Here is an 18,454-nt window from a genome sequence, read left to right on the forward strand (position 1 = left end):
GCTGCGAGGGGGGGCCATCCTGCTCTGCTGTGAGTTCTACTCTGGGTGCAGATATAGGTACAGACATGTGTTGTGCGGCGGCCGCTGCTGCGATCCGCCATTTTTTTGCATATATGCTGTGGCCGGCCCTGTCCCTGCCATTCGCCGCCATTTTGGCGGGCCGCGATAGTTCGGGCACATGTCGGCGCCATTTTCCTGTAGCCTCATCCCTCAGCCGAGCGGCCATGTTTGCGGAGCCTTCATAGGCTATTTCAGTCAGCCAGCTATTGCATCACTTCCTCTTTCTCTGGGACAGCGATCGGTGGCAGCAGCCTGTTTGTGCTTTCTCCAGGTTTTTACCTTCATTGTCCTGTCATTCCTTGCTCAGTGTCCTCTATCCATGCGGGATCGGTGCATACAGTAGTGTACGGTGGGCTGCGCTCGCCGTGGTGTTAAAGGGCCAGTACTCTTTTTTCCTTTCATTGCTGGGGCATGGATTGTCAGGATAGCAAGTTCCCCCCCGTGGTGGGGGACCAGGGGGCTGCTGCACCCCCCGAGGGGGCTGATCTGGCCGCGGTAGTGGCGTCCTTAGTTTCTCAGGTGCAGATGCTGATGGCTGATCAATCCGCAAAAAGGGCAAGGTTGTCAATTTCCCCTGATTCAGAGGGCAATGTGGCTGCTGTGGCTGGCGTGCCCTTCTCGGGGTCTCGCTCATCTCTGGACCTTATGGGGTCTGAGGGGGAGGCGGAGGTGGAGGGGGTTGATGTTTCTCCCCCTGGCTCGCCTGAAGAGCTTGCACTCATGGATGAGCTGATTACCTCTATCAAGGAGACGCTGCACCTAGAGGATGAGCCCACTCCTCCTGCTAGGGTGTCCTCTTTTGGAACGCAAAGAACCCGCAAATCAGCGCAGGTTTTTCCCTGCCCTGCGGAATTTCATCATACTGTTAATGAACAGTGGCGCAATTTAAAGAAGTCCTTTACTGTGCCAAGTAAGTTTAAACTGCTTTATCCGTTTGCGCCCTCCACGACGAGCGTTGGTGTGTGGCGCCTCAGGTGGATCACGCGGTGGCCATTTTGAACAAGGCTACTGCGGTTCCTTCTGAGGATACCCCGGTTTTCCGGGACCCTACGGACAGGAGGCTGGAGTCTCTTGCCCGTCATGCCTATATGGTTGCTGGGTCTATGCTGAAGCCTATTTTTGCTTCCATTATGGCGGCCCAGGCTGATGCAGATTGGACGAAGGTGCTCAGGCGCACCCTGGTGGCTGATTCGGCTCCACCTACCACGTTGGCTATGGTGGATCAGATCCATCAAGGTGTCATGTACTTGTGTGATGCGGACTTGAATTTAGCTCCCTTGGCTGCGCGCCTGTCCAGCGTGGCGATACTGAACCGTCGTCTGATATGGCTGAAAATTTGGTCGGTCGACCAATCTTCTCGCAAGACGCTGGCGGATTTTCCCTACGCGGGATCTCGCCTTTTTGGTGAGGCTTTGGATGCTCTGATTAAAGGAGTTACGGGGGGCAAGAGTACTCTCTTACCCCAGTCTCACAAGCATAAGTCCTTCCGTGGTAAACGGAATTCCTCGTTTAGGCCCTCTCAGGGGTCCTTTCGTGCCTTTCGGTCGCAATCCAAGGGCAAGCCCTTCAAAGGCCAAGGCTCCCAGAAGAAGCCGTGGGCAGGTAAGCAGAAGTCTGGCCAGTCCGGTTCGACTTCCCATGCCAATTCCGCCTGAAGGGGCGCCCTCACCCGTTTCTGGGGTGGGGGGACGTCTGCGCGGTTTCCTACAACCTTGGCTGACCCACATTCGGGACAGATGGGTTCAGGAAATCGTTCGATCTGGTTACAAGATCGAATTTCTCTCTCGGCCGGCGGGCAGATTTTTTCCCTCAAATCTTCAGCTGTCTCCGGAGCTCTTGCATGATCTGCACCTGGCGGTGCGGGGCCAAGGGGTGGTTGTTCCGGTGCCTCATCGGGACAGATTTCGGGGGTTTTACTCCAATCTGTTCACTGTGCCCAGAAAGGAAGGCAAGGTGCGTTCGATTCTGGACTTGAAAGCTCTGAACCGCTTTGTGCGGGTTCGCAAGTTCCGCATGGAATCCCTGCGCTCAGTGGTGGCTGCCCTGAGTCCGGGGGAATTCATGGCCTCCATCGATCTGAAGGATGCGTACCTACACATCCCCATTTTCGAGGGTCACCAGAGGTACCTTCGATTCGCCATTGTGGAGGATCACTACCAATTCGTGGCGTTACCTTTCGGTCTCGCTTCGGCTCCGCGGGTTTTTACCAAGGTGCTGGCGCCGGTTCTGGCCCTGTTACGAGCACAGGGCATTGCTGTCTTGGGGTATCTGGACGATATCCTGATAAGGTCAAATGCCAGTCAGAGCCTGGTGACCGACCTGTCCACCACGATGCGGACACTGCAGGAGTTCGGTTGGACCATAAACATTCCGAAGTCGACTCTGTGTCCTTCGGTTCGCCTTCCCTACCTGGGAATGATTCTGGACTCTGTCCAAGCGAAGGTCTTCCTACCGGAAGACAAGCTTCGGACACTTCAGGACGAGGTCAGGTCCCTCAGGGACAACCGGCACTCGTCTCTCCGGACATGCATGAGATGTCTAGGTTTAATGGTCTCGGCTTTCGAGGCGATCCCTTTTGCCCAGTTTCACACGCGGGGTCTCCAAGAGGAGATTCTTGCCGAGTTGGACGGGCGGCCGCAATCCCTGGATCTGCGGATCTCGTTGAGCCACAGCACCAGAAGAGATCTTCTGTGGTGGCTCCAGTCCCCGGCAGTGTCGGGGGGCAAGTCTTTTCGTCCATTATTGTGGACGGTGATCACCACGGATGCCAGCCTGTCGGGCTGGGGTGGTGTTCTGGGCGTTTTGTCCGCCCAGGGAACTTGGTCGGAGCAGGAGTCCTCCCTTCCGATCAACATTCTGGAATTGAGGGCGATAAAGCTTTGCCTTCTGCGATGGATGGACCGGCTTCGGGGCCGTCCAGTTCGGGTTCAGACGGACGATGCCACCGCGGTGGCCTATATCAACCATCAAGGGGGCACCAGGAGTGCCCGGGCGGCTCGGGAAGTGGCCGACATTCTGTCTTGGGCCGAGACGCACGTCCCGGCGATTAACGGCAGTTCACATACCGGGGGTGGAGAACTGGCAGGCGGACTATCTGAGTCGCCAGACCCTGGACCAGGGGGAATGGTCCCTTCACCCGGATGTCTTCCAGATGTTGTGTGCGAAGTGGGGTTCTCCAGATGTGGACCTGTTCGCGTCTCGTCTAAACAACAAGGTGGAAGGGTTCGTGGCAAGAACGCGCGATCCTCAGGCGGACGCCTCGGACGCGTTAGTGGCGCCCTGGCATCAGTATCGTCTGATGTATGCCTTTCCCCCGATTCAACTACTGTCCAGGCTGCTTCGCAGATTAGCCTCGGAACAGCATGCGGTGATTCTGGTGGCACCGGACTGGCCTCGCCGGTCTTGGTACGCAGACCTCGTAAATTTGGCAGTCGACGCTCCGTGGTGCCTGCCGCTTCGGAAAGACCTTCTGTCTCAAGGGCCGATATTCCATCCTGCTTTAGTCGCTGGCTTTAATGGCCTGGCTGTTGAAAGCCAGGTCCTGAAGGATAGGGGGTCTCTCCCCTGAGGTCATTCCCACTTTGATCAAGGCTAGAAAAGCCTCTTCAGGAAAAATTTACTACCGTACTTGGAAAGCATACTTTGCCTGGTGTGAGTCCAGGGGGTATTCCCCTCGCTCATACTCGGTGTCGAGAGTGTTGGCTTTCCTCCAAACTGGAGTGGACCAGCGTTTGGCGCTGGCCACGATTAAGGGTCAGATTTCTGCGCTGGCCGTTCTCTTTCAACGCCCTGTGGTGTCTAACTCTTTGGTTAGCACCTTTGTTCAAGGGAACCTTTGCCTCCAGGGGACTTGAACTTGGTTCTGTCCGTGCTACAACAGGCTCCCTTTGAAAAGATCAGGGAGATCTCGTTGTCTCTGTTGTCCAAAAAGGTTGCCTTTTTGGTGGCGATCACTTCGGCTCGCAGGGTGTCGGAGCTGGCGGCTTTGTCCTGCAGCTCTCCCTACTTGGTGCTTCACAAGGATAAGGTGGTCTTGCGACCTAACTCATCCTTTCTTCCGAAAAGGATCTCGGAGTTTCACCTTAATGAAGACATTGTCTTGCCTTCGCTCTGCGCGAAGCCTAAGCATCCGAAGGAGGTTGCCTTGCATTCCTTGGATGTTGTCCGGGCTATCAGGGTTTACCTGTCGTCCACTAAATCTTTTCGCAAGTCGGATTCCCTCTTTGTCCTTCCTGAGGGACCTCGGAAGGGCATGGCGGCGTCGGCTGCAACCATCGCCAAATGGATCAGGAAGCCTATGCCTTGAAGGGGAAGGTTCCTCCCTTCCCTGTGAAGGCGCACTCTACCAGATCTTTGAGTACGTCTTGAGCTTACCGTCATCAGGCTTCTGTGGCCCAGGTGTGTAAGGCGGCGACTTGGTCGTCCGTTCACACCTTCTCAAAATTTTATAAGGTGGATGTTCAGGCATCGGCCGATGCCTCCTTTGGCCGTAAAGTTCCCAGTGCGGCAGTTTCTTAGGGACCCTTGTTTTTTTGGGCCCTTGGTTATTGGGGTGTTTTACCCCTGGGTTACTTGTTTTCCTGGGTTGTTGCTCCTGTTGAGCATGTTTTCCTGTTGCCCAGTTGGTTCTCTTACTATGGTAAGGTTCCTTTCTCTGATGTGGGTACTGCGTTGCCTTTTCTACGGTTGCGTCTCCCACCCCTCATGTCTACACTGCTTTGGGACATCCCATTGGTGAAGACTTGTGAGTGGGCGGCGACTGTCGGAGGACGTAAGAGAAAACTGAATTTTTGTAAAATCTTACCGTAAAATTCCTTTCTCTGAGTCCTCTGACAGTCGCCGCCCCCCGCCCCTCTTTTGGGGTTTTTGTGTACTCTTACTGCTATGCTACCAAACTGAGTTGGGAATGCTGGTGCAGGGAGGTATTGACTGAGGGGACAGCCCCTAGGGGTGTGTCTATGCTAAAAGCTTTTGTTATTAACAATTCTTGTTGCCTAGCTACTCCTGCGGAGAAAAGGTCAATACCCATTGGTGAAGACTTGTGAGTGGGCGGCGACTGTTGGAGGACTCAAAGGAATTTTACGGTAAGATTTTACAATCTAGGAGCAATGCAGCAGTGTGATCTGAAATGTACATTAAGTAAAACTTGATCATGATCCCATGATGGGAGGGGGAGATGGCACAGTGTCTAATGTATTGATTACTTTCCCAACCTCCTTAGTGTGTCATACATCAGCAGGATACAACTAAAACCAGAATGGGCAGCATATGATGGCAGCATGCATGCACATAATTGTGCATCAGTAATTGTACTGCAGCTGGCTCTCGTACAGTTCAAGTGTATCAGCAGGTATCGAGTTCACAAGATAAACGGAAGGAGAGACCTGAATACACAGAATGCATTAGGGTAAAAAAAACTTCAGCCTTAAAAACAACTTTTTTTTCTCCTTTATTTTCACTTGGTGATCTTGCACGTAACACACCTCCTATATTTGAGTGCCCTACTCTGGATGAAGAAGCAACAGAGAAACCTTTGAACAGCAGCAGGGTTAAATGTACTAGCAGTTTTCAATAGAGATCGACCGATTCTCGGCAACACCGATATGCACTTTCCCCGATATATCGGAATTGGCCACTGAGGTTACCGATATTGCCAATATTTAGGGAAATTGCATGTACTGGAGTGATGCCTGCAGCTAGAGGCATCACCCCGGTACCAGTGTCCATAGCCGACAGTCGGCTGACTTGTAATGACAACCGATGCGGCTCAGAAGCCGCTCGGCTGTCATTACAAGGAGTGGGAGAGGACATCCCTCCTTCCGCCACCTTCCATGGCTCACCCTGGTCTCCCGTCCCACCGGGAGACCTGGGCATCCTATCATCATCGCCATCGCCGAAGAGAAAGAGAAGACCGGGTGTAACATGAAGATGTGTCCCCTTGAAAGCTGGTATCCCTGCCACAAGTGCGCATGCGCCGGTCTCCATGTAAAAAACCCGGAAGTGATATCATGACATCACTTCCGGGTACTCTGCGCCGAATTAAAAAAAACTGACAGCATTCAAAACAGCCAAACTTGGATTTTGAATGCTTTTCAGTGCAGAAGGAGGGGTTTGGGGTCTTTTAGACCCCAGATCCCTCCACAAGGAGTACCTGAAGAAAAAAAAAACAAAACCTTTTTTTTACATGTCCGAAAATATCGGCCAATACCTATACATGACCAAAATATCGGTATCGGCATTAAAAAAAATATCGGTCGATCACTAGTTTTAAATACACAAACAAATTGAAGCCAAACTCAAACTAACACTTTATAAATCATTACAGCAAACCGTTTTAAGTCCTGTTGGAATAAAGGCTTTATGTAAATAAATAAAATCTGACCATTATAAGCACCCCTGTCAGTGTTAAATGGCTAGTCTCAACCATCTAACTGCTACATCTGCAGAGCAGCTTGTTCTGTTAAAAAAATAAGACTCATTAGCCGAATCAACATGTGAGAATAAATGGGGAAAAAAGCCTAAAAAAACAAAACAAAAAAACGAATGCAGCCATTACATCTAAGGACTAGTAAGCTATAATATAATAAATGTTTGCTATTGGGTTTATTACCACTTTAATATGCAATCGGATGCAGTCATGGCAACAGTGCCTTCTCTATTCTACTGCCTCACTGAGTTTTAGGGGGGCTTGGTATACTAAGACTTTGGGGTACCTCAAGCACAATATGGTATAAACATTTATAGTTACTTTATTATATCAGCTAAATAGATTTTTAACTTTTTGGATCTCATGTTCGTCTTCCTTATAGGTTTCTTTGGCGGGATATTTGGTCTGATGGGAGTATTTATTTATGACGGTGATCGTGTTTCAAAGGAAGGCTTCTTTCAGGGCTACAATAACCTGACCTGGACAGTCGTAGCACTTCAGGTAGTAGATCACACCTCTGCTTTTGCTTTATTTGTCATTATAATCATCAAACTGCGTGAAATGTCATAGATCAGTGTATAAAACGGCAAATCATTAGAACATTCATTAAACACAGAAAAAACTCCCACATAAAATTAATCACCCATACAAGATATTTAATGTTGCATTTATAACCCCCTATCCTACCTCTCCCTAAAGTAAAAAAATAAAAATAGAAAAAAACGGCAAATCATTTTTGTGCAAATGTATACCCATGATTTACATTTCAGTAGAACACCATAGCAACCAATCAGATTTCAAATTACTGCAGTGATTACTATTCATTAACGGCTATGGAATTCTCCTTTCTGTACTGCGCCTCCTCATTGCTCCTTTCAATGCTTTCTTGAAAAGGCCGCTGTGTCAACCAGGACTATTCATTCTCGGATCTCTGAACGAATAACTCCCCTCCACCCACACAGCTGCGCCAATTTCAACAGTTACAGTAGCTGTGGGGGAGAAGAACTACTAGAAAGGTTATTGTAACTTCCTGTGTATTGAACTGAAATCCTCATACAAAATGATCAACTTTCCAAGTGTAGCACTGCCCCTAGAGAGCTGCTGAGAATTACACGTTCTTGGGTCCCCTGGATTACCATTAGCAACTGACAGTAGATAAATGGCAGTAAAAGTTCTTGGCTCAGATAATAATCAGTCCAGGGGATTTGGTTTTTGTGTTTTTATTTAGAACTGGGATGGGAGAAGGAATGAGTGGGATTCTCTAACTATGAACTATGCACAAACTTGAGGACAATGATCTGTAGTGTGCGGCAAGGCCGCTGCTTCACCTTGCCATGGAAGTGAAGATCAATAGACTGTTCCTGTTTGAATATTCTCTTCAGGGTTAACAACTTGGCATCCCCTTTACTATCACTGCCTGTGTGCTGACACCCATCCGCTGATTATAGCCACTAGTGTGGTCCCCTTCCTGGACAGACCCTTTGCCAAGCTCCCCTGTATTCACGGACACTGTTTTAAAACATATCCCAGGATGCACCACTGTTGTGCCAACCCACTGGGATAGTCATAAAAGCCTGTATATCACTGGCTGGGTTTCCTCCACTGTCCAACAGGCTTCCCTATTGGATACAGTGGGGACACTCCCTCAGACCAAATAAATCATACAAGGACACACGCAACAGGAAAAACTAAGAATCAGGCTCCCCTGATAAGCAGATGGAGCTGCTAAGCTTTTATCCACCTAGCACCTACCTAGGCGGGTGCTACACAAGCTTTCTTTTGTGATTGAATGGAGTTGTGGGTAAGGGGAGAGGTGTTTGTGGTCCAAATCAGGAGAGCATCCTCAGGTGACAACACTGCTTCTCCATACAATACAATACGTTACAGTGACTGAGGATTGCCACACTAGGATGGGAGGTTATATACCGGCAGGACTACCAGGTAAAGATTGTGGGAGGGAAAAAAGAACTGATGCAACCATCGCATCTAAGGATTGGTAAGCTGCATGATATTACTCTTTTAATTTTGGGATTAGATTCTCTTTAGGCCTTATGCACACACAGGGCTTAAAAAAAAAGAAAAAACGCAGCTGTTACATACATTGTTTTTTTTTTTTTTTCCCCAGCCTGTAAAAGCAGCTTTTTGTAAAGCCTATGTGTCCATGTACACACACGCATTTACAGGCATATTAGAGGAGGAGCATTTACAGACAAAAAAAAGCCACAAAGTCTGCATTTAAAAGAGGAGCTGAAGAGCAGAAAAAATATGGAACGTGCCTATACACTTAAAGGTTAGCATTTGAGCGTTAATCCATTCCAGTGGCCAGAATAAATTAATATTCTGGCCAATAGAATGCATTAAACACTAGACAAACATAAATGTGTGTGCAATACACAGGGCTTTACTGTTTTTTAGTAGGTTTTTCCTGCCAGGAGTTTGAAGCGGAAAATAAATATAAAAAAAGCTTTTGTTTTGTCCATGCTCCTGGAGATCTTTGACCTTGATGAATAAATGACCATCTTTTCTTTTCTTGCTTCCCGTTTCTTCAGGCTCTAGGTGGATTGGTCATTGCTGCTGTTATTAAATATGCTGACAACATCCTGAAGGGCTTTGCCACATCTCTGTCAATCATACTTTCAACATTAATTTCCTACTTTTGGCTTCAGGACTTTGTACCCACAAGGTATGGTCACATTTTAATACAACTCAGGGATCCAATTATAAAGCAGCCATATTGCCACTAAAAAAAAAAGTGGCATTAAAGAAAAAAAAAAATGTTCTGTCCATTTTGAACGCACAGCTGTATTTTATAAATGTACATTGTGCAGCAGATGGCAGTATCTGGTCTCAATAGGAATTGTGAAGCATCAATGTATTTGAGATTTCTGTGTATTGTAAGGAAGCCAGTTATGAGGGGCATACATGATCCGTTATCTTATATCGGTGATATCCTGCCTGTCGTGGTGTTCCTCCAGTTTCTGTACTACTTAGCTACTTAGTCACTAGTGCAGAAGTATGCAGGATCAGGGACTTGGCTATCACTGACTCAGATGGTGATGGGCTAAGCATGACCAATTGCTGATTTTGTACTAATCTACATGCATATATTCAGGGGAATCAAGACATTTGCAGTTTTCCCTATTTTTTTTTTTATAATCATTACTAGTCAGAATATTGTAAGCAAATTGAAGTAATGGGATCTACATTGAAATCCAGGCAAATTGCATTTTCAAAAGGCTGTGAGTCCTAGCAAAGAGACTGCACTGTCCCAGGTAAGTCCATGCATTCCACTGCTTTGGCCACTCACTGAACTCCGCACTCAAAGAACAGAAGATCCAGATGGCTGCACTCCAGTTTTAATACCTTTCGTTGTAAAAAATGCTTTATAACCAGAGCAAATCATTGAGCATAGGGGGGAGAGAGATGTTGACGTGTTTCATGCGTTCTGTTCCTCATAACATGAACTCCTTGCCTGTCAGTTCCTCCATATAAAGCAATCATAATTATGCACAGCTGAGGATCATTAGCAGATAACTGAATAAGCCCTAGTAAAACCAATATACACAGTAACAACTATTGAAAACAAAAACTGCACACTCATATCAAAAGGGCTAATAAATGATGAGGGAAAACACATAAAGATACAATAAAGGATAAGTTTGCTTTATAAAAATAAAAATAAAATAAATGCACTTTGTTACCTGCAAAAAAAAGTGCATTTTTTTTGGAGCCTGTAACGCATTGCACCAATGATCAGCAGATCACTGGTCCCATGCAGGTCTCCTAGAGATTGTCAGTGTATCTGTGTGCCTGTACATCCCTTACGGCAAGCAGATACACTGACAGGAAGAATCAATGAACAGTGCTCCACAGAGGCATGGTAGTTCATTAAGAACTACAAGCCGACAGCTGCATAGGATGTCAGGGCTTGCAATTCATTCACACACAGCTGTGAATGAATGACGCGGCCCGTCAAACTGTATGGCTGAATTCGCATTGCATTCAGACCAAACTCACGCAGGACCTTTTTTTTGTCCGCACCAGAATTGGATCACACCTATGCAATTCGATGCCTGTTTGAAATCACAGTTCACACTGCGATCTGCAAACCGATCTAGGGGGGTGTCTTTAACTTTGTATTGACACCCGCAGCAGGTTTGCAGAGGGCAGTGTGAACTTCCGGCTATTCAGGTGCGATGCAGGAACCCGCACTGGATTCGGGGGTTTCCCACATCCCACCAGTGTGAACCGTGCCTGAGGGGACTTTTTAAATTCTAAAAGCTGTAAGTGAAAAATGGTAACCTTTTTTGGAGTAAATTGTTTTTATTTATAGTTTTACGTACATTCAGTTTTCACCATTTCACAAAAAGGTAAAATTTAAAATGTACAAATATTTGCTCAAATATTTGTTATTAACTCAATACAGTTTTAACTTTTATATTTAGTAGGAACTTTTAGCCCCCGTTCACACTAAGGCGACCTGTGAGGCGACCTGGTCGCCTCACAGGTCGCCGTAGGTCGCCTCCCATAGGGAAGCTGCGGACCCGTTCTAATAGGTGCGACACAAGTCGCTCCGACTTAGAAAAAGGGTCCGGAGCTTCTTTGGGGCGACCAGGAGGCGACCGACATAGACTTCAATGTTATGAAGTCCGTGGTGGCCACTCCGAGTAGCGTCGCCCCTATGTGAACGGGGCCTAAATATTGGTTTGATAAACGTTTGAGTAAATATTGCGGTGCCTTTAAAATCAGTAGCACCTTCTTTTTATACTACTGGCCATGTGCTTTTTCACACATATGGTTTGGTGGGTCTTTTATAAACTCTGGTAGCTGTAAGTGAAAACCTCCAGATTTTTAGAGAAATTTTTGTGTACGTCCAACTTTCACGATTTCTCAAAAAGGAGCAATTTAAAATTTACAAATATTTGTTATCTCAATACAGGTTAAGCTTTTATATTTAGAAGGAACTTGGCAGGGATTTTGTAAAAATTGCTGTTTGTATCTGCTAATAATGATTTTAGTGCATTTTTAGCGAAAATATTGTTTTGGCAAATATCGCAGGACCTTAAAAATCAGTAGCACCTTCTGTTTAATCTACTGGCCCTTTGCTTTCAGAAAATGTATAGTTTGGGGAGGTATTTTTTGAAAGCAAAAAATGGAAATTTCCAGATTTTTAGAGAAATTTGGTTATTTACAGTTTTGTGTACGTTTAGTTTTCAATATTTCGTAAAAAGGTGCAATTAATAATTTACAAATATTTGTTATTAACTCAATACAAGTTAAGCTTTTATATTTAGTAGGAATTTTAGCAGGAATTTTGAAACATTTGCTTTGTTTGTATCTGCTATAAATGATTTTAGTGTATTTTTAGCGAAAGTATTGATTTGGTAAACATTTATGCAAATATCGTGGGGCCTTAAAAATCAACAGCACCATCCTTTTATTCCACTGGTCCTATGCTTTCAGAAAATATAAGGTTAGGGGGGGGGGGGTCTTTAACAAACTCTGAAAGCTGTAAGGGAACAATGAAAACCTTCAGATTTTTAGAGAAATGTAGTTCTTTACATTTTTGCGTACATTCAATTTTCACTATTTTGCAAAAAAGCGTAAGCTAAAAATTACAAATAACCAATACAGGTTAAGCTTTTATATTTAGTAAGAATTTAGCAGGAATTTCGAGAAATAAAAATCAGTAGCACCTTATTTGTGTTCTAATGGTCATGTGCTTTCAGAAAATATATGGTTTGGGAGGGTCTTTAACAAACTCTGAAAGCTGTAAGGGAAAAATAAAAAAGCAGAGGAAAAGTTGCAAAAATGGCCTGGCCAGCTAAGTTTAAAAGTGGAGCACAGGGCCTGGCAGCGAAAGGGTTAAAGAGCAAACTATTCCCCACAAACGCCATCTGTGAATACATCCCAAACGTAACCCGTTTATTAGATCAAATAAAACTGAAAAAAAAAATGAAATGATGACCAAAGACAAGAATAGAGAAACGAACACCTTACAATGATGCTGGACTATCACTCCTAAAAATACTCGGGGGATACCCGGTCTGTCAGTTGTGGTTTCGAAGAATCTGCGGCACTGAGACAGAGTTTGAGGATGCAGCCCTCATGTACAATCGGTTTCTTCAAAAAGGCTACTCCCAGGTCAGTTTTGAATCCGGCTATAGTAATAGCTAGATCCACCACTAGGGAAGATCCATTGGGTGAAAACATAAGAGTAATGAGTGCAGATTCCTATTTTTTTTTTCTACAGCCTTTAGCTTGGAGTTCAGAAAAATCAAAAATGTTGTGGAAAGGTACCTACCTGTACTAGAAAACGGTGACCTATTCACAGATTCTCACTGGTGGCATGAGAACAGTCTCCCGACGGGCACCCACACTTGGTAGTCACCTTTCCTAGTTATTTCTCGTCTCAAAACGCAGCCCCTGATTGACTTCATTTTAAGGGTAACTACAAGTGGGGTAATGAGAAGTGCCCATGTTGTCCTTCATTGATTGTAATACTAGATATGTTGCTTATCTTGTGACTTGTGGTATATGCTCAATCCAGTATGTATGGAGGACTACCAGAAGATTATGTATATAACACAAAAAGGTTCATTCCGCTAATATATTCAGACATTATAATAACTGTCATGATGGCGATCAGGGTGTAGAGAAGGTAGTTATCCCCCCGGAAGGGTGGTGGTGATGTGTTTTAGACTAACTAAAATGCAAATTGGTGTAGCGCTATACATTCAATGTTTTGCTTGTGCAATGATTATCTTAAATGACAAACATGAACAATATATCATGCCAAAAAAATGTCCTATGTCAAACAGTCTTTTTACCTCTCAATCAATGTGCATATAAGCTTTGTAAAAGCGTTCAGTCCACCACTCTTCCACTGGCTGTGCTCCACCAGCACCAGTTGTTCTCTCACCTCATATTCATGACCCACATAAAATATAAGGTTAAAATAGTGTGTGTCCCCTTTAAATGGGATCCTCTGTCCTTCAATGAGTTAGCTGCTTGCTATGGGGGCACTCTGGCATGCTCGCTCCCGAGCCGGCTCTGTGTGTGCCTAAGAAAAGAGGATGAATCAAGTTAAAAAACTTTCTGCCTTTAGGACCACTTTATATGTGTAATAAATGTAACTACTTTCGTACCTGAATTTGACTTGATACCAATCTCCTGTACAGCTGTACACTGCTGGGGGAGGAAAGGAAGCACTTAAGGCCAATCTGGTGTTCTGCATGCATATATGCCAACAAGGAATATGGGAAAGAAGGGGGCCACGTAGGAAGAGTATGGTCAGGCATGTGACATTAAAGCATATCTATGATCAAAATGTAAACTCCTATATTCATTTCCACATTGTATTTTAATGATTTTTATTTATTCTAGCCTACTCCTATTATTCTGAACAATCTTTGTGAAGATCCCCACACATGTACTTCCTTGAATTTTGTAACCCCTATTCATTATGCCCTCTAAGTAGGCACTGATGTGTTACACATTTCACAGAGCTTGCCTTCTGAACATTAAAGGTGCTGAGGAAAGTTTCAGGAGGTGGAGTCAGTATGGGGATCACTGCTGCAGGCAGCAAGGGACCATGGGATATGTAATTCTTAGAAATGGAAAGTAAACTGCAGAGGTGAAGCCACAAAGCATGCGGGGAATCCAGGATGTGGTGGAAAGATGACCAGCAGACAGGCATGTGTATACTGTGACCAGAGATCTCCTTTAAGACCTAGTTCTAACGGGCTTCATTGTCTCGTCTCCAAGTTTCAAGTAGCTTTTTTTTTCTTTTTTTTTAGAAGACTGTTAAGCACCCTTTAGCTCCAGTTTTGGAATATTAAAGTGATTCTAAAGTCTCATTTTTTTATTGATTTTTTTAGTTAAAAATAACAAACATGTTATACTTACCTGCTCTCTGTAGTGGTTTTGCACAGAGCAACCCAGATCTTACTCTTCTCGGGTCCCTCTTTGGTGCTCCTGGCTCCTCCCTCCTGTCGAGTGCCCCCACAGCTAGCAGCTTGCTATGGGGGCACCTAAGCCAAGCCACAACTCCCTGTGTATAGTCAGACAGGGAGCCACAGCCCCCTTTCTCTCCTCATTGGCTGGCTGACTTTGATTGACAACAGCTGAAGTCAATGGCACCGCCCTGCTGTCACAGCCAATGAGGAAGGGAGTCCCGGTCACCTGAGGCACTCATGCAACATCGCTGGATCTAGATGGACCTTATCTAAGTATTAGGGGGGGGCTGCTGCATACAGAAGTTGTTCTATCTTAATGCATAGAATGCAATAAGATAAAAAAGCCTTCTGCCTTTACAATCCCTTTAAATAGATGTTAATGGGACTGCTGACTCACTTTTAACAAGGTGAAACCTGCTAGCAGGGTGTTTAAAGTGACAGCGCCCCCATTAGGGTGTTTAACATTCCCAAACTAGAACTAAAATGGTGCATTAAAAGTTTCAACAAAATTGCTGTTCACACAACTCTTAAACACGTTGGAGCCTGTGTGAACTAGGTGTAAAGCTGGCCATACGCTAGTAGATTTTTAAACAAATGTTTGTACAAAAATTCTCATTAGCACATTGAATGACATGACAAAGTCTGCTTTAAACATTTTGCTTTTGGAGTGTACAGACTTTCCCAAATGTAAATCACATTCATTGTTAGAAATTTGTTTGATAAAAAATCTCCATCCTGCTCCTTCAAATTTTCTCTGTGATTAAAAACCAACATCCGTTTGGCCACAAATAATTAGAATAGAACAAACCTTCTCAAAATGAAAATGTTTGATTTGACATTCTACTGGTGTATGGCCAACTTAAATGTTAGCAATAAATGGTTGAAACTAACTTATTGGAGTGCCGGTGACTTCTTATTGTATGATCAGGACATTTTATGAACCCATCTGTCATGGCCGTTTCAAGCACTCTTAAATACTACTGAGAAAAGTCTGGTATTCAATATGTATTCCGCTCGTTCTTCAGAACGCAAGGATATCGAAAGTGTACACTTTATAAAAGGTATTATATAATGCAGACGGGCGCATTTTTCCTTACAGTGTAACATATTATGTATTTTAGTGCCAGAAAGCCCATAGACATGTATGAAGTTAGCTGTGTGCAGGTTTGCACCACTACTTGTTTAAAGTAGTGCATGAGTATAGAAGTAAGCCTGTGATTACAGACCATCTGCATTAAGGATCTAATGCCTAAATGCATGCGCCTGGAGCACCAAGGTTCCAGGGAACCAAAATAGCATGTTTAGGCTGAAAGGAGGAATGTGCCCATGAGTCCTTACACTGTCTTAACCACTTCCATACCGGGTGATTTCTGGCACTCCGCTCCTACATGTTAAAATCATCATTTTTTTGCTACTCTGAACCCCCAAACATTTATTTATTTATTTATTTATATATATATATATTTTTTTTTTGTTTTTACCAGAGACCCTAGGGAATAAAATGGCGGTCATTGCAACTTTTTATGTCACACGGTATTTGCGTAAACATTTTTTCGAACGCTTTTTTTTTTTTTTTTGGGGAAAAAAAATGGTTTTGTGAATTAAAACAAAACACTAAAGCTAGCCCGATTTTTTTTTTTGTATAATGTGAAAGATGATGTTACGCCGAGTTTTGTGCATGTGGGGACAGGGGCACTTTATTTTTTTTAATTGTGTGTTTTATTTATTTTTACACTTTCCCTCACTTTTTTATTCCTATTACAAGGAATGCAAACATCCCTTGTAAATAGGATCAGTGAATGACATGTCCTATTTATAGGGCAATCGGAGGTCAATAAGACCTCGGATCTCTCCTACAGGCTAGAAAGCCTGAAATAAAAAAAAAATAAAAAAATGGTCTCAGCTGAATGCCGAGATCAGTGCAGTATTCAAACTGCCAGGCCAGGCGTGACATCATTACGTCTCTCCCAGGCCTTCGAGAGTCATAGAGACTGCCGGGGACCATCTGGTCCTTGCAGTCTCTATAGTACATTTCCGCCGGCCGCCGATCGCACGGGCGAGCTGGTAGAAGCACCAGAGAGGGGGCGGGGGTTAAAATGTCCCCCCCCCCCCCCCCCGTCGCCTGTAAGAAAGATCAAGTGACTGTTCAGCTGCTATGATTGTTCTTATGGTGAAGGGAATCTCCAGGGGAAAAAAATGATATCTGAATGATGCCTGCAGCCACAGGCATTCAGATATCCCCACTTAACCACTTCCCCCTAGGTGGACATCATATGACATCCTGGGGTCTAAGATTAAGTCTCTGCAAAGTATTTTTTTATTGTCATGCTGCTATCTTGCCTCTTTTGAAGCTCAACTGCTAGTCCTATCCCACCAATGTGCATGCAAAACAAAACCAGAAAAATTCACAACTCAACTCTCCAACCAGTCTGCTAAACAATCGATTGAAGTTGTCTAACTATATTCTTTAAAAACAGAGGTTTAGTTAGCACAAATTTGCAAACGCATGCGTAAGCTGCAGGGCCACTTAATGGCACCCTCTATTATCTGCAGTCCTAACTGTAAATTTATGAGAGTCTCCACAATGGAAGCACATGCATTTCAACGTGCATGAACGATTTGTTGGAAAAGATTGTTTATTTGGAGCCAATGAAATGTCTGATGCGTTTAGGTTTTGTCAGTTGGGCGGTTTGGTATAGATTTTGGTACTGACAATAGTGCATCTTTGCAAAATAGGTTTTTAATGGTAGTTATTACATTAATGTTTAAAGGCTTTGGGTCCTCTTTAACCTGTTTCTTATTTATTTATTTTTTTTTAACAAATCTGGGTTTTCTTTTGAATAAATACATTTAACAAAAAACTTTGCCTAATGTATGCTTTTTCTTTTTTTTTTTTTTCTCTTTCTTTCAGTGTGTTCTTCTTTGGAGCAGTGTTTGTGATTTCAGCTACATTCTTGTATGGATATGACCCCAAGCCATCTGTGAACGCAAGTAAAGCATGAGGTACAGGCTTCAGTAAAAGTATTGTGCTAGAGTGCTCCCTTGTGGCCGCAGAAGGACCCTGCTGGATGAGGAGATCAAACAAAGAGATGCTGCTGAGGACAGACTGTAGGACAAAACACTGCTGCTCTTTTTTGTGAAGGACCTTATATTATTTTATATATGAGAGGCGCTATATATTTTGTTAATACTTGAACTTTGAGGCATTTTTTTTTTTTTTTTTTTGCTGCACATTTCTCCTGATCAGGTCTGAAAACTACATTATCTTCTATGGAGAATGTTTAATATGTACAAATTGATTTTATTATGATGGTATTTGACCTGAGATACTTGCCTTTTTCTGACCTCTATTAATTCAAAAGTGCAGCTTGAACTAAGAGCCGGATAATGCTTCAAGACCATTTTATACAGAAGCGACGAATAATGAATAACATAGGATGTGTTTTGTATATAATTGAATGTTTCACGTTCTTTGCAAGTGGGAATGTTGCATATAAATTAAAACAAGGGAAATTAAACATTTTACCAGATTTGGATTCTCATTTTGTGCTTCAAGGGTACAGCTGGTTTGGGTATAGTGTGTTTTTTTTTTTTTTTTTTTTTTTTATAAAGCTTTGAAGTTTGTGGTAGTAGTTGCATTTTAGGAGCACTACCCCTTTCTCAAGCCTGTTTTTCTAGATGTGCAGAAGGCTATATATTACATGGACTAATCAAGACTACTGTGGTATAATTACTTTTGGAAATTACTTTTAAAATAAAGGTAATTCAACATACAAAACCAATGCATTCAGTTATACGAACCTATAGCAATATTTTACAAGTTATAGTGTTACAAAATGACTACAGTTTTAATAATTATGTTTAGCAATTGTGTATAATTTTTAAACAAATGGCATTTTCTAACTCAAGATGAAGACGTATAACGAAAATCGCTGCAGAATGACAGCAGTGGGGTGGATATAGAAAATGTAACCGTCTAGTGTGCAAAACAAGCTAAGAACCCTACTTG

General features: G+C 43.9%; 1 protein-coding gene across 2 annotated transcripts in view; it reads left to right on the top strand.

Moving 5' to 3' along the window:
• The window catches only part of SLC35A3 (solute carrier family 35 member A3), a 130,712-nt gene extending 112,755 nt beyond the window's left edge, over nucleotides 1-17,957 (top strand). For both annotated transcript variants that reach the window (XM_082266613.1, XM_082266612.1), the window contains exons 6-8: nucleotides 6,870-6,988; nucleotides 9,037-9,170; nucleotides 17,357-17,957. In XM_082266613.1, coding sequence (XP_082122739.1) covers nucleotides 6,870-6,988; nucleotides 9,037-9,170; nucleotides 17,357-17,447 — 344 coding nt within the window. In that variant the 3' untranslated portion in view covers nucleotides 17,448-17,957. The remainder of the gene's footprint in view (nucleotides 1-6,869; nucleotides 6,989-9,036; nucleotides 9,171-17,356) is intronic.
• Nucleotides 17,958-18,454: the final 497 nt, after the last annotated feature.

Source organism: Pelophylax lessonae (assembly GCF_965119305.1).
Source record: "Pelophylax lessonae genome assembly, chromosome: 8".
In the NCBI taxonomy this organism is placed as follows: Eukaryota; Metazoa; Chordata; class Amphibia; order Anura; family Ranidae; genus Pelophylax; species Pelophylax lessonae.